This window comes from Solanum stenotomum, chromosome 11, assembly GCF_019186545.1.
Source record: "Solanum stenotomum isolate F172 chromosome 11, ASM1918654v1, whole genome shotgun sequence".
In the NCBI taxonomy this organism is placed as follows: Eukaryota; Viridiplantae; Streptophyta; class Magnoliopsida; order Solanales; family Solanaceae; genus Solanum; species Solanum stenotomum.
Genome location: NC_064292.1, coordinates 54,759,770 through 54,772,871, shown reverse-complemented (window position 1 = coordinate 54,772,871; position 13,102 = coordinate 54,759,770). Strand labels below are relative to the sequence as shown.

The 13,102-nt window shown below is 35.0% G+C and overlaps 3 protein-coding genes and 1 pseudogene across 4 annotated transcripts in view; 2 read left to right on the top strand and 2 right to left on the bottom strand.

The window, feature by feature from the left end:
• The window catches only part of LOC125843895 (TMV resistance protein N-like), a 94,395-nt gene extending 92,863 nt beyond the window's left edge, over positions 1-1,532 (top strand). Inside the window, exons 3-5 of the mRNA XM_049523118.1 lie at positions 264-378; positions 887-1,177; positions 1,384-1,532. Of these exons, the coding sequence (XP_049379075.1) occupies positions 264-378; positions 887-1,177; positions 1,384-1,401 (424 nt within the window). The 3' untranslated portion in view covers positions 1,402-1,532. The remainder of the gene's footprint in view (positions 1-263; positions 379-886; positions 1,178-1,383) is intronic.
• LOC125843865 (TMV resistance protein N-like) overlaps positions 1-3,277 on the top strand; it is a 367,653-nt gene extending 364,376 nt beyond the window's left edge. The window contains exon 9 of one of the 2 annotated variants that reach the window (XM_049523087.1): positions 2,465-3,277. In XM_049523087.1, the coding sequence (XP_049379044.1) occupies positions 2,465-3,102 (638 nt within the window). In that variant the 3' untranslated portion in view covers positions 3,103-3,277. Of the gene's footprint in view, positions 1-1,577 lie in introns of both variants that reach the window. The other variant, XM_049523086.1, reaches the window with a different exon arrangement.
• The window catches only part of LOC125843894 (8-hydroxygeraniol dehydrogenase-like), a 74,096-nt pseudogene that overhangs the window by 40,124 nt on the left and 20,870 nt on the right, over positions 1-13,102 (bottom strand).
• LOC125843910 (probable mannitol dehydrogenase) lies at positions 3,297-6,058 on the bottom strand. Its single transcript, XM_049523136.1, has 3 exons — positions 5,812-6,058; positions 3,653-3,806; positions 3,297-3,499 (listed from the first exon to the last, which is right to left on the bottom strand). Exons 2-3 carry the CDS (start codon positions 3,798-3,800, stop codon positions 3,297-3,299), a joined length of 351 nt encoding a protein of 116 aa, XP_049379093.1. The 5' UTR covers positions 3,801-3,806; positions 5,812-6,058.

The window sequence follows — 13,102 nt, the reverse complement described above, 5'->3', positions numbered from 1 at the left end:
CATATGAAAGGCGAAGATAAGTGGGAAAAAATTGTAGACCAAATAAAGAAAAAGTCTAATTCAGAAATTGTTGAAAAACTCAAAATAAGTTATGATGGGTTGGAGCCCGAAGAGCAAAAGATATTTCTAGATATCGCATGTTTCTTCCGTGGGCATGAAAGAAAAGAAGTCATGAAAATTGTTGATAGCTGTGATTTTGGAGTTGAATACGGATTAGATGTTCTAATTGACAAATCCCTTGTGTTCATCTCTAAATATGATAGAATTGAAATGCATGACTTGATTGAAGATATGGGCAAATACATAGTGAAAATGCAAAAAGATTCCAGCAGAATAGGGAATGTTGAAGATTTCGAAGATGTGATGATGAACAATATGGTAAGTAAGCTAAACAATGCAAGAGTATTCATATTTCAATTTTATATATATATATATATATATATATATATATATATATATATACACACACACTCTGTTCCTCTAGCTTCATATACTCACACATAGAAAAGAAAAAATGAAATTTAGGAGGGCAAAAACTTACCTTACTAATTCACTTGATCATTATTAATTTTTTTTCATTTAAAAGGAGACAGTTATTGACAATATTTCAGTTATCATTTTGTTTTATGAGAGCATGGAAAACTTTTTAACTTGAGTCTAATAAACTTCTCCAAATATGTATCATTAAAAAATAAAATTAACTACGCAAAGCATATTTCTTAACTAATATTTGTACCTTAAATTTTATTTGATGGTGCTGGCTCTTCAAGTACACTAATAAATAATATAAAACATGACAAAAATTAGCTTTCGGGGGTAGAGTAAGAAAACAATGATATTGAATAGTGGATTGTACATGACATGTTGATTCATGATCTTTTAATAGGGGACCATGGCAGTGGAAGCAATCTGGTTTACTTGTTTTAAAAAACTAAGCTTTAGCAAAGACGCAATAAAAAATATGCAAAGGCTTAGGATATTATGCATGCAGACTTATCCACGGGCTTCCCAAAGTGATTCAGAAGATGGCTCTATTGAGTACCTGCCCAACAACTTGCGTTGGTTTGCCTGGCTTTTTTATCCTTGGAAGTTGTTGCCAGAAAATTTTAATCCCAGAAGGCTTGTTCATCTTGATCTCCAATTGAGTTCATTGCATTATTTATGGAAGGAAACAAAGGTACCATTCTATTTCAGATACTTTCTATTTTTAATTGTCCTAGAATTATAATTGTTCTCATATTATTACTATAGATACTAGCAGAGGTTTTTAACCTCTGTGAATTGCATTTCCAACCTCTGCATCTAAAGAAGACACAATAAAAATATGTTGTTTACTACTTTACTCATTTTTCATCATTCTTTCTGTGTTTTGAATAACTGCAGCAATTTCTGTCTCTATGAAGGATAGATCTAAGTCACTCTAGAAGCCTGAAGAGAACACCAGATTTCAAGGGGATGCCAAATTTGGAGTATTTGAATCTAGAGGAATGTACGAGTCTTGAAGAAGTTCATCATTCCCTCATGTATTGCAAAAAACTCATCCAGTTAAATTTGTCTTTTTGTACATGCCTTGAGAGGTTTCCATATGTTAATGTGGAATCTCTTGAATCTTTGAATCTAGACAACTGCTCTATTTTAGAGAAATTTCCAGAAATCCATGGAAGGATGAAGCAGGGAACTGCCATAAAGATTATGGCGTCATACTCTAGGATAAGGGAACTGCCATTATATTTCTTTGATCACCAACCTCATCTTATAGAGCTACATTTGGATGGCATGACAAACCTTGCATCTCTTCCAAACAGCATTTGTAAGTCGAAAGGTTTGGCGAAGCTATCTGTGTCAAGGTGCTCAAAACTTGAAAGCTTGCCAGAAGAGATAGGTGATTTAGAAAACTTGGAGGAGCTTTATGCCAGCTATACTCTAATCTCACGTCCTCCATCTTCCATCGTCCGGTTAAACAAGCTTAAAAGTTTGAGTTTCCGAAAAACAAAATCAGAAATTAGAGTGTACTTTGTGTTCCCTCTGGTGAATAAAGGGTTACTCTCATTGGAATCTCTGGATCTCAGTGGCTGCAATATAATAGATGGAGGACTTCCGGAAGACATTGGATGTTTATCCTCTTTGAAAGAGTTGCATCTCAGTGGAAATAATTTTGAGCATTTGCCTCAAAGCATATCCAAACTTGGTGCTCTTGAATACTTGGACTTATCAGATCGCAAGAGACTTACAAAGTACACTAGATATTTTTCCTTCAAGGGAAATAATTTTGAGCATTTTCCTCAAAGCATATCCAAACTTGGTGCTCTTGAATACTTATCAGATTGCAAGAGACTTACACAGCTGCCAGAAGACATTAGATGTTTAATTTCTTTGGAAGAGTTGCATCTCCGTGAAAATAATTTTGTGCATTTGCCTCAGAGCATATCCGAACTTGGTGCTCTTCGATCCTTGTACTTATCAGATTGCGAGAGGCTTACACAGCTGCCAGAATTTCCACAGCAATTACACACAATAGATGCAGATTGGAGCAATGCTTCGATCTGTAATTCGTTGTTTCAGAACATCTCATCATTGCAGCATGACATCTGTTCTTCACATTCCTTGTCACTAAGAGTGTTTGGGAGTTGGGCGGAGAATATCCCAAGTTGGTTCGACTATAAGGGAATGGGCACAAGTGTATCAGTCAATTTGCCTAAGAATTGGTATGTAAGTGATAACTTCTTGGGATTTGCTGTATGTTATTCTTACAAATATTATATTGATTGCATCACAGCTCATTTGATTCCCTTATGTGATGATGGGCTGTCGTCGATGACCCAGCAATTTGCCTTATCCAACAATTCAGAATATTCTGATTACAATAGTATTAATTTTTTGTTGGTACCTCTTGGTGGCTTATGGGATGCATCTAATGCAAATGGAAAAACACCAAATGACTATGGGTGCTTTAGGTTATTTACCCCTGGACAAATAAAGGAATATGGAGTTCGTTTGTTGTATAAAGATGAAGCTGAGCTTCACATTGGGATAAGGAAGAGCAGATATGAAGAAGAGGCCACTTGCTCCTCTTCTAAGAAACAGAGGTCACAAGTAGATTAAATATACCTCATGAATTTGTTTGTAATGAAATTGTGCTCTCTTTAACAAATTGCAGATGAATGGAAAGACATTTTTATTTTAATTAATAAGTGTCACACTCTTTTTCTATTTTATTAAGTGCAAGAAACACATTTCTGAAAATAATGTAATCTAAGCAAAGAAACATTGCTACATAATTGAACCCCTCCCTATTCTCATTTCTTGTTCAATGTATTGCCAATGTCTAGCACGAAACGATATTTCACATCCGATTTCAGAAGACGTTCCAACGCTGTGTTCACGTAGTACATTGGCACAGCTTCAATATTTGGTGTTATGTTATGCTTTGCCGCAAAATCCAACATTTCTTGAGTCTCTTTCATCCCTCCTATGCAACTTCCAGCCACTAGCTTCCTTCCTGTTTTCCACATTATACATACAAACTTAAGTCTAAAAAAAAGACATCCAGGTGCACTAAGCTTCTGCTATGCGCAGAGTCCCAAGAAGGACCACATTACATTATGTATACTTTAGTTAGAACTTTATTATTTGAAATCTTGCATTTGCTTACCCATAAGTAGAGGAAACAAAGGCAACTCCACCGGTTTTTCTGTTGCACCAACCATAACAAACTTACCATGAGATTTCATCAACATAAGCAATGGAAGAATAGGATGCACCGCCGAAACAGTGTCGATGATCCCATCCAATGTGTTCATTGCAGCCTGTTCGTATATAAATAAACGAATAAACAAAAGGTTAGCCCTCATTCTCGTGTTTAAATTGTTAAACTGGCATAACAACTTAATTAAGCTTTTAGATGACATTGTCACACATTTCAACACGGAACCAGAGCAAGCGGAGGCCGTGAGTTCAAAAACCTCAACACCACCATTGTCAACAAAAATAAAAAAAAAATCACGTGCTTTACTCATGAAAAAGAACAGGCAGAGGTGTGTTGAAGACACTACTAACTAAATAAAAGTGCTCTCTCAAACAGATTACACATTCAGATAAGATGATCACAGAGTTCAATGATAACGAGTTAGTATATTCACCTTCATCTGCTCAGGATCGCGACTGATCAAGAAAGAATCTGCACCCAAACGCTCAATTGCTTCTTGCTTCTTATTAGCAGACTAGTCTTGGAAACGTGCGTTGCACGTTTGTCCCCTATTACTCTATAAAATTTGTAGCCACTATAAAATCCTCACTTGTAAATTTAAAATTATATATTCATCTACATGTACATAATTTTTTTCAAACTGTATACATACTTGTTAAAGGAGTAGATATTATGTCCTGATATCTTGAATTTGTAAACAAAGGATTCATTACTATTATCGAAATGCTAGATTCTCTAGTTACACAAGAAATAAAAAATTTAAGACTGTCAAGAAAAATGATAATAGAAAAAGGAAAAAATTGAAGTCTAACATCTAATTTCATTGTATGTGTATAAAATAAGAGAAAGTGTATTTAATTCAAGAAAGCACACTTTTTTGTTTGATTTGGAGAGGAAAACAAAACATCCACCATTCAACCACTGTATATTTTCTTGGACAATTTCGATAGAAGCGAAGGAAATGTACCAGTTTCCATCTCCTTGCTCCTGCTCTTTTAAACATAGGAATTCCATTCTTATAAATATTTGTCATCAAAAGCCTGAACTACGTTTATGTGATTACCATTAGTCGACTCTCCAAGCTAAAGCCATTTCATTGACAAAAGGAGGCAGTCTGAGTGAAGCAACAAATATCAAAACCAAAATTTCCAACACATTACAAAACATGGCAGATTGGAAACATTCTAGCGTCTGAAAGTGACATCCATATGCAGTAAGACATTAATAAGTTATTTCACCATTTTCTAGATCCAAGAATAGCAATATGGACTTGATGTCCCTATAGTTTGGACATAAAAAAATCTGAATAATAGGAAATAACTAAATAAATAAGGCAATAACAATTGATTTTTGATTATGAAATATTGATATGGATGTCCCCGAATATTCTCTATGATGTATAGTTAATCCTTCACTACATATATCATAATGAATCCCATAATCAATCTCCCATGTTAATGCAATGATATAACAACCTTTTGTATGCCTCTATCAATACTATATATAGAGGCATAGGAACTCATATTGTGTACACTTGAACATACTTAATGAAAGATTAAGAAATCGCTCTTCTCTTGTCTCTGTGTTTCTATTGCTTTCATAACTAAGGGTCTAAGACATTGTGTTTGATGGTGAAGAAAGAAAGTGTTGAGACGAAAATGGTTATCATAATGGTTTTTTTCTTCCGTCAATTCATAGTGAAATTCTTGATTATCAAGCACACTAACGAAAATATTAAATTTACTTGAGAAAACGGAGTTAAGTAGGAAAACGAACACTGAAGCAAAGTTAAATATACTGATCTAAAAGGAATTCATTTTGATAGCTCATATTAACATCATGACACGTAACAACTCTGGGAAAAAGTTAGGTTGTTGATTGAAAAATTCAATTTGCTACAAGAAATCATCGAGTTCATACATACAATGGAAACCATCATTTTCTTATGGCATCACTACTGAGATCACTTCTACACCACCATATGCAACAAAGCCTCATTAGAAAAGTGCAATTATCCTCTAGGCATCGTAGTCACACAGGAGGAAAAAGGACTCAATTTTTTTCAATATATTTGTTTAGGAAAAAAAAAAGAGAGAACTCTGTACCTATCATTACACCTTTGTTTCCAAATAACAAATTATTTGGACGCATCCTTCATCTGGTTAGCAATTCCTGCTTCGTTTGCTAAGCCATTTTAGATAAATCTTATATTCTCCTTACGGCAATTCTTTGGAAACCTGAAAATCAATTCTTGATGCCATTTAAAAGTACTTCAAGCTCACTTTTTGACAGTCATAGTAACATGAGAGAAAAATAAAAATAAGTTAACATGATATAGTCCCAAAAAGGAAAAAGAAATTAAGAAACCATAGGAAAAACAGATGCCAAAACAACGATTTGTTATCATCTACCATTATTCAAGATTTAATCAAACAAAATAGAAAAGAAAACGGGATAAAAAATATATCAGGCCCGAGAGCATGGACGTAGAAGTTGCTCTTGGATCAGTATATGAATCCTAATTACTGAGGAGATCTATTTCAGACTTTTGATTTCTGAAAAGATGTGTAGTCGTATAGGAGATGGAAAGGTCATAACTCCTCGGAATTTGGAAGATGGACGGCTAACTGTATATGATGATTATGGAGCATTAGCATTAGTATAATGATTTATTAATATGATAGGATTATTATTTAATAATTAATTAATGTTTTCATTTTTTATTTAGTTGAAGGGTGAAATGGTAATTCAACTTTTGACTTAGATTCTTCCCACTTTTAATAATACATGATGATGATGTACTAATGACAGTCACTTTGGTTCCGAATGCCTTAGCGAACTTAACAGCCATATGTCCGAGCCCTCCAAGACCAACAACACCAATGTGCATTCCAGGCTTATCGAGTCCAAAATATTTCAAAGGACTATAAGTAGTAATTCCAGCACATAACAGGGGAGCAGAATCCATCAACAAGTTTTCTGTCACGCCCCGAGCCTACACCCTGGGCGGGACCGGCACTCGGAGACCATTGCTGGCCCCAAGCGAACCCTTGGCCTGGCTTTCTTAACTCAGCGGAAACCTACTCAACAGAATAACTCAATGCTATGCAGAGACATAAACAACTTAAATGATACATATCTGGCCAAAAGGGCAACTCGAGTCTCAAAATAGAATACTTACATATATACATAGATAAGAGACTCAAAACTAACTGACTGACTGTCTATGAAGCCTCTAAAATACTTAGATGGATGTTGGGACAGACCCCGCAACACCCTAATAAACAAAACTAAGAGAACAAAATAACTGAGCCCTCTGGAAGCAAGGAGGCTCACCACTGACTCTAGAGTGCTCAACTGGATCAACGGCGTGCAGAATGCTGATCCTGGGTACCTGCGTCTGCATCATAAAACGATGCAGGCCAACTGGCATCAGTACATGGAATGTACGAGTATGCGAGCTGGACCGCTAAAAACAACTTAAGCTTGAAAAGGGATACAAAAGAGAACTTACCTTGGCTCTGTACAACTCAAGAATAACTGAACTTAATATAAAGCAATGAGACACATGCAATATATAAAGCCTTTGAAACTATTAAAACATGACGTAAAAATCATATTTATAATATCATGAAAATACCATGCTTCCTCTCAAAGTCTACTTGTGCAATGCATGAATGAAGTCCCATACCCCCATCCATACTAAGCAGAACTTATCGAGGAACCAAGCTCTTTTTACTGCTGTGGGAGTTTCTCTAACCGATAACCACCACTATGAAACTAAGTGGTGATACAACGTTTTACCTCACGTTGCCCAAGGACCATCCTATACCTTGCCATCGATATAGGACCTTACTTTAACTTTTGCTTAATGGATCCACTAGCTTAACTTTCGTGATCATCTAAAAAGTATGATCCGAGAAATCCCATGTTTGGCTACATGGTTCTTATGGAGAGTTGAGTTAATATGAACTCGTGTCCCCAACTCGGTGCTCAAGACTACTCCCAAAAATACTTTAGCTCATAAGTGTTTTAAACACATCTTTCTTTAGTTGAGATAATTACTCAAAACTTAGCCCGAAGGCACTTGAAAACTCTTTCTAAAAAGAACAAATCAAAACCATATTTTTAATATGATCATTGATGACTCGGGATATTCATACTGCTTAAACATTGATGGTATATCTAGAGACCATACTGTTTAAACATTGATGACATACTCGATTTGTCATATCTAATCATATTTTAGAAACTCTTTTGAAAAACTCATCTTTTATTTTTAAAAGAGATAGTGCTCAAACTTCTCAAAACTCTTTTGAAAATCTCTGTTTCCTCTCAACTTAGATGTGAAAACACTTATAACTTCCTTGGGAAATACTTAGTTCCCTAATTACTTTTTGAGAAATGAACTCAACTCTTGACTCTTGACTTAACTCGAACTCGATACTCTTTACTCGACTTGAAACTATATGCTCTTTACTCTTTACTAAACTTGAAACTTGAAACTCTTTACTTAGCTTGAAACTCTATACTCTTTGCTTGACTTGAAACTCTATACTTAACTTGGAACTTGAGCCTTAGAATGAAGTTAAAACGTTCAATGAAGACTCTTGAAAAGCTTTAAAGACTTGCTTGGACTTACTTAATTTCTAAGCTTGACTTCACTTGAATCGGAAACTAACTTCACTTGAATTGAATTATGGATTCAAGGACTTGATTGGTGTTTGGAAGGACCTCATGATGGTTAGGAATGATTTAGGAATGATTTGGAACAACCAAACTTAAGAAAATTTTTGAGAATAAATTCTGAAAACAGTGGAGTCCGCGTCCTGTCCGCGACGCGGAGAAGATTTTGTTCACAGAGGGAACAAGTCCGCGACACGGACTTGTTTCATGTAAGAAGCCCGACTTTTCTCCTTCACGTTACCAACTCTAAACTTTCTAACTTCAAGGTTTCCAGCCCCAATCACTTAGAAACATGAAATCCCTCAACATTCAATAGATTTCAACTCAAAACCCCAACCGGAAACAAGTCCCAAATCATCAAGAATCTCAACATTTCAATCAACAACAATACCAACAATAATTTCAACAACAACAACTAACACCTTTAACAACATAACCAAACCTTTCTTGATGAATAAAAGGGGCTAGGTGTGTGGGGGAAAGGATCACCCACCACTAAAAGCTCACATACCTTGTTAGGGATCACCCCCGACGAAAATCCACGATGATCTTGACGGAACTTGTTGATCTTCTCGATTTTCCTCTTTTTCTTCTCCTCTTCTTCTCTTCTTCTCTTCTTCTTCTCTTCTTCACTCTCAAGCCCTAGCCTTCACTCTCTTAGAATGGAACAAAATGATCCAAAGATCAGCCCTATACAACAATATAATCCCAAAAGAATTGGCTAGGGAAAAGACTAAAATGCCCTTAATGATTCCCGGACGGATTTCCTTGTCAACTGCCCAACTTTCAAAGGCCATAACTCACTCATACAAACTCGGAATTGAGCAAACTCGGCGGCGTTGGAAAGATCGTTCCGAGGGATATGCAACCATAACTGAAATTCCACCTAAATCATCCTGAGCTAGAATTTATGGCTGTTCAAAGTTGGCAAAAAATTCACATTTTCCATACTTAGCCAAATTTCCAAAACTTTAAAATTCTTTCCAAAAAATGAAAATTTCCAATCCTAAGCATCTTCAAAGCTATTTCAAATTGTCGGATGTTACATTTTCAGGCCAACGTACTACAAAATGCTCATCGGATACCATCATGTCGGAGTAACCTCCAAACGTGAGGGTTCTGTCTAAGCTATAGCCATTGTATGTAGGAATCTGATGAGGACAGTAATTCTCAAGATCAACGCTACAATTCTCACATTTTCGACATGATCCTATCATACATCCAACACCTACTTTGTCTCCAACCTTAAATTTCTCCACCTTGCTTCCCACCTCAGTTACAACACCAACAACCTCATGCCTGCAATTATATTTACAATTAGTTACATTCACTAGTAGATCGAATCGACACAAATTCCGCTAATTTTTACTCCCTCTTTCCCAGTTTATATGACTTACTTTCCTTTTTAGGCAGTCCCAAATAGAATGACACATTTAACTTTAAAATGTCCATTTTATCCTTAATGAAATGATTTATAGTCACAGTAATTTCTATCATTTATTTTAGACTTCAAGTTTTAAAAGTCTTCCTTTCTTTCTTACACTCCGTGTCGAGTCAAACTAACTCTTATAAAATGGGACGGAGGGAGTAACATGTGCCAACAACTCAGGATTTACTGAGGTATCAAGAACTCAAAATGGCCAATTATAGACTAAGAACCAAATCAGGATTGCTTTCAAATCAAAAATATAATGTGAAAAATTGAAAAGATACAGAGAACAAGAAAACTAGCTAGCAAATGTTCTTCGCCGAAAAATTACTTATGTGTATATATATAGTGAATGTTGAATTCTGTTAGCTTAGCTTCTTTCTGCCTTAATATTTTTGAATCTCATCAGTGAAAATTTTGGTTAATATTTTTGGATCTAACAATTAAAAAAAAATTGATTTTTTTAAACCAAAGATAAAAAGAAAATAGACATGAACAAATTAATTTACCCAGGCACCATAGGGTACTTGTTATTTCCCCATTCAAACTTGAGTTGATGAAGATCAGAATGACAAATTCCACAATACATAACTTTAAATTGCACATCTTTTAATCATCTCTTGGTTATATGTTCCCTTAATCATCTCTTGGTGCTCCATCTGTATTATATTACTCTGCAAGCCATTATTCTGCTTTTCTTAGTACCAAGTTTTAGATTTTGACCTTGTTGTACTTCATTTTTTAACTATACCTGTTCCCCTGATCATGGTCTTTCTGCAGATGTATACCCAACCGATATAAAGATTTCACCGCGTTATCATTATAAGTTCACAGAGAAAGCAAAGTGTTATTCCCAAAGGTAGCAACTGATCCATGGCTTTAAGACTTACTACTACTTCATTTTGATGCTCTCTCTGATTGTTGTACTTCAGTTTTTAACTATACCTGTTTTCAGGCACTGCTCACTGATGGTTATTACTGTAATGTAATATAGATTAGATTAAACTGAATACGAATCTTAGCCTTTGGACTAAAAATAGGACTCGTGTCAATAATCTAAAACTAACAGATAAAATCAAATTTTAGAATTAGCCCAAAAAACACAAGATCAATTGTAAGGATTTCATATCGGAAGAGAATTACAAGGTTTAAACATCTACTCTGCCTCTCTATATAGTTTCATAATCATAATTGGTAATGGTGAAGAAAATTCATAATGGCTTTGTTAACTCTTTTATTGCCCTAACTCTCAATGGAGTGTGTGGAGAACCATAAGGTCTCTGATTCTAGTTCCGGTTGAAGCAAAAAAGTACGCGATGTAAACACAAAGAACTCCTTCAATCAAAATGAAGTCAACTGTTGTCTGGTGACACAAACATATAAACTCATGCCACGAAAATTTTTTGAGCATTTGCCTCGAAGCATAGCCCAACTTGGTGCTCTTGAAAACTTGGACTTATCAGATTGCAAGAGACTTACACAGCTGCCAGAAGACATTGGATGTTTATCCTCATTGAAAAAGCTGTATCTCAATGGAAATAATTTTGAGCATTTGCCTCAAAGCATATCTGAACTTGGTGCTCTTCGATTGTTGGAGTTATCAGATTGCAAGAAGCTTACACAGCTGCCAGGATTTCCACAGCAATTAGACACAATAGATGCAGATTGGAGCAATGATTCGTTCTGTAATTCGTTGTTCCAGAACATCTCGTCATTGCAGCATGACATCTGTTCTTCACATTCCTTGTCACTAAGAGTGTTTGTGAGTTTGGAGGACAATGGGTCATGACATTTTTGATTTCTTGCTAAACTTTGAATGCTAGATTTTTAAGCCCTTCGCTCAAAGACAAAATGCAATAATTCATGATTAGACATGTTGTGATCGTTTTGGATTAGGAATATGTGATTACCTGTTGTCTTACTAACATCAATATTTTGATTACTTATAAGTGGTTATAACAAGTTTTATTCTGGTTTTGGATTACTTTTGCAGAGCAGACTGGGAAACGGAGAACAAAACCAAGAGATTCATGAAAGAACTTCGTCTTTCTGTAGATTACCCAACCGATATAAAGATTTCACCAGGTTATCATTTGTAGGTGTTATAAGGTCACAGAGAAAATGCTAAGTGTAACATTAGATTAGGTCACACAGATCATCGTTTTCTTTTGTCACGAGATTGAGTAGCTCACAAGTTATTATTATATATTTTATCTGACAAAAAAATTATGTATATGAAGGTATTGAATATCGTTGGAGTCGTGGATGTTGTCAACAGAGAAGAGACTCATCGAGCTGCAACGATACAGTAAGGAGTGCACAACTCTCACTATTTAATTACATTTAACTACTCAAATCTAAGGAGCTGTCTGTCTGTTGTCTAGCTTGTTGACTTCAATCTTTATGAAAGCAATAAGTAACGTCTATGTTTTACTGTATGCAGTGCAAACTTGGAGTTTCGCATAACACTGCATACGAAGGGCATATGTTTCCTCTGCCTAAGAAAGAGATTCGCGAAAGAACTTGTGTATGCAATAATCCATTCTTTTATTTATTAGTAAAGGTGACACGACATCTCTCTTACACCAGCTAACGGAGAAAAGGGAACGTATTCCACTGGAGTCGGAGTTGGAGCTGGAGTTGTGAATTAGAATCAGAGTTGTCAAAAGAGATGAACATACATATCTTTTGCTATCAGAAACATTGAATTATGATATTGAATTTTCTCGTGTTTATTAATTATTCATCTTGCTGGTAAAAGGAACTAAATCACCTCTTTTTTTATAGCAAATTTATCACTAGACAAAGTGTCTAGTAGGAAATTTCTTGGAAACTTTTATGCAATATGCGAAGTCAAGTCTAATTCACTTTATAGTTTATAGTTTCTACCCTAAATACTAATTCACTTTATGGTTTAAAATAATTACGGATTACCTATTGTCTTGCTAATTAATAATTTTGTATCAAATTCCAAGTCAGATACATATATCAAAGATACTAAATACATTCTGAAATTACAATTTTTCTTTGTAAAGATGGACAATGGGTCCATAACCATAAATTAGAAGAATTAAATAATTACTAGCAATTGTTACTCCTTTATTATGTTAACCCTATTTGCTAATTAATTAACAACATTGATATATCGAGGAGTAATAGAAATTTAAGAGATGGTGAAACGTACTCATATATATTCGATTGTGATAGATTCAAATCAGCAATAAATATGGTTAAAACCACATTGGATTTGTGGAGCTAAATTTCTTAGAACATTTTTTTTT

Bases quoted from the DNA above. Each gene is read 5' to 3' on its own strand.
- LOC125843910 (XM_049523136.1), bottom strand. From the start codon at position 3,800: ATGAACACATTGGATGGGATCATCGACACTGTTTCGGCGGTGCATCCT. The intron at 3,500-3,652 runs GTAAGCAAATGC...TGTGGAAAACAG, and splicing joins TTTGTTTCCTCTACTTATGG to GAAGGAAGCTAGTGGCTGGA.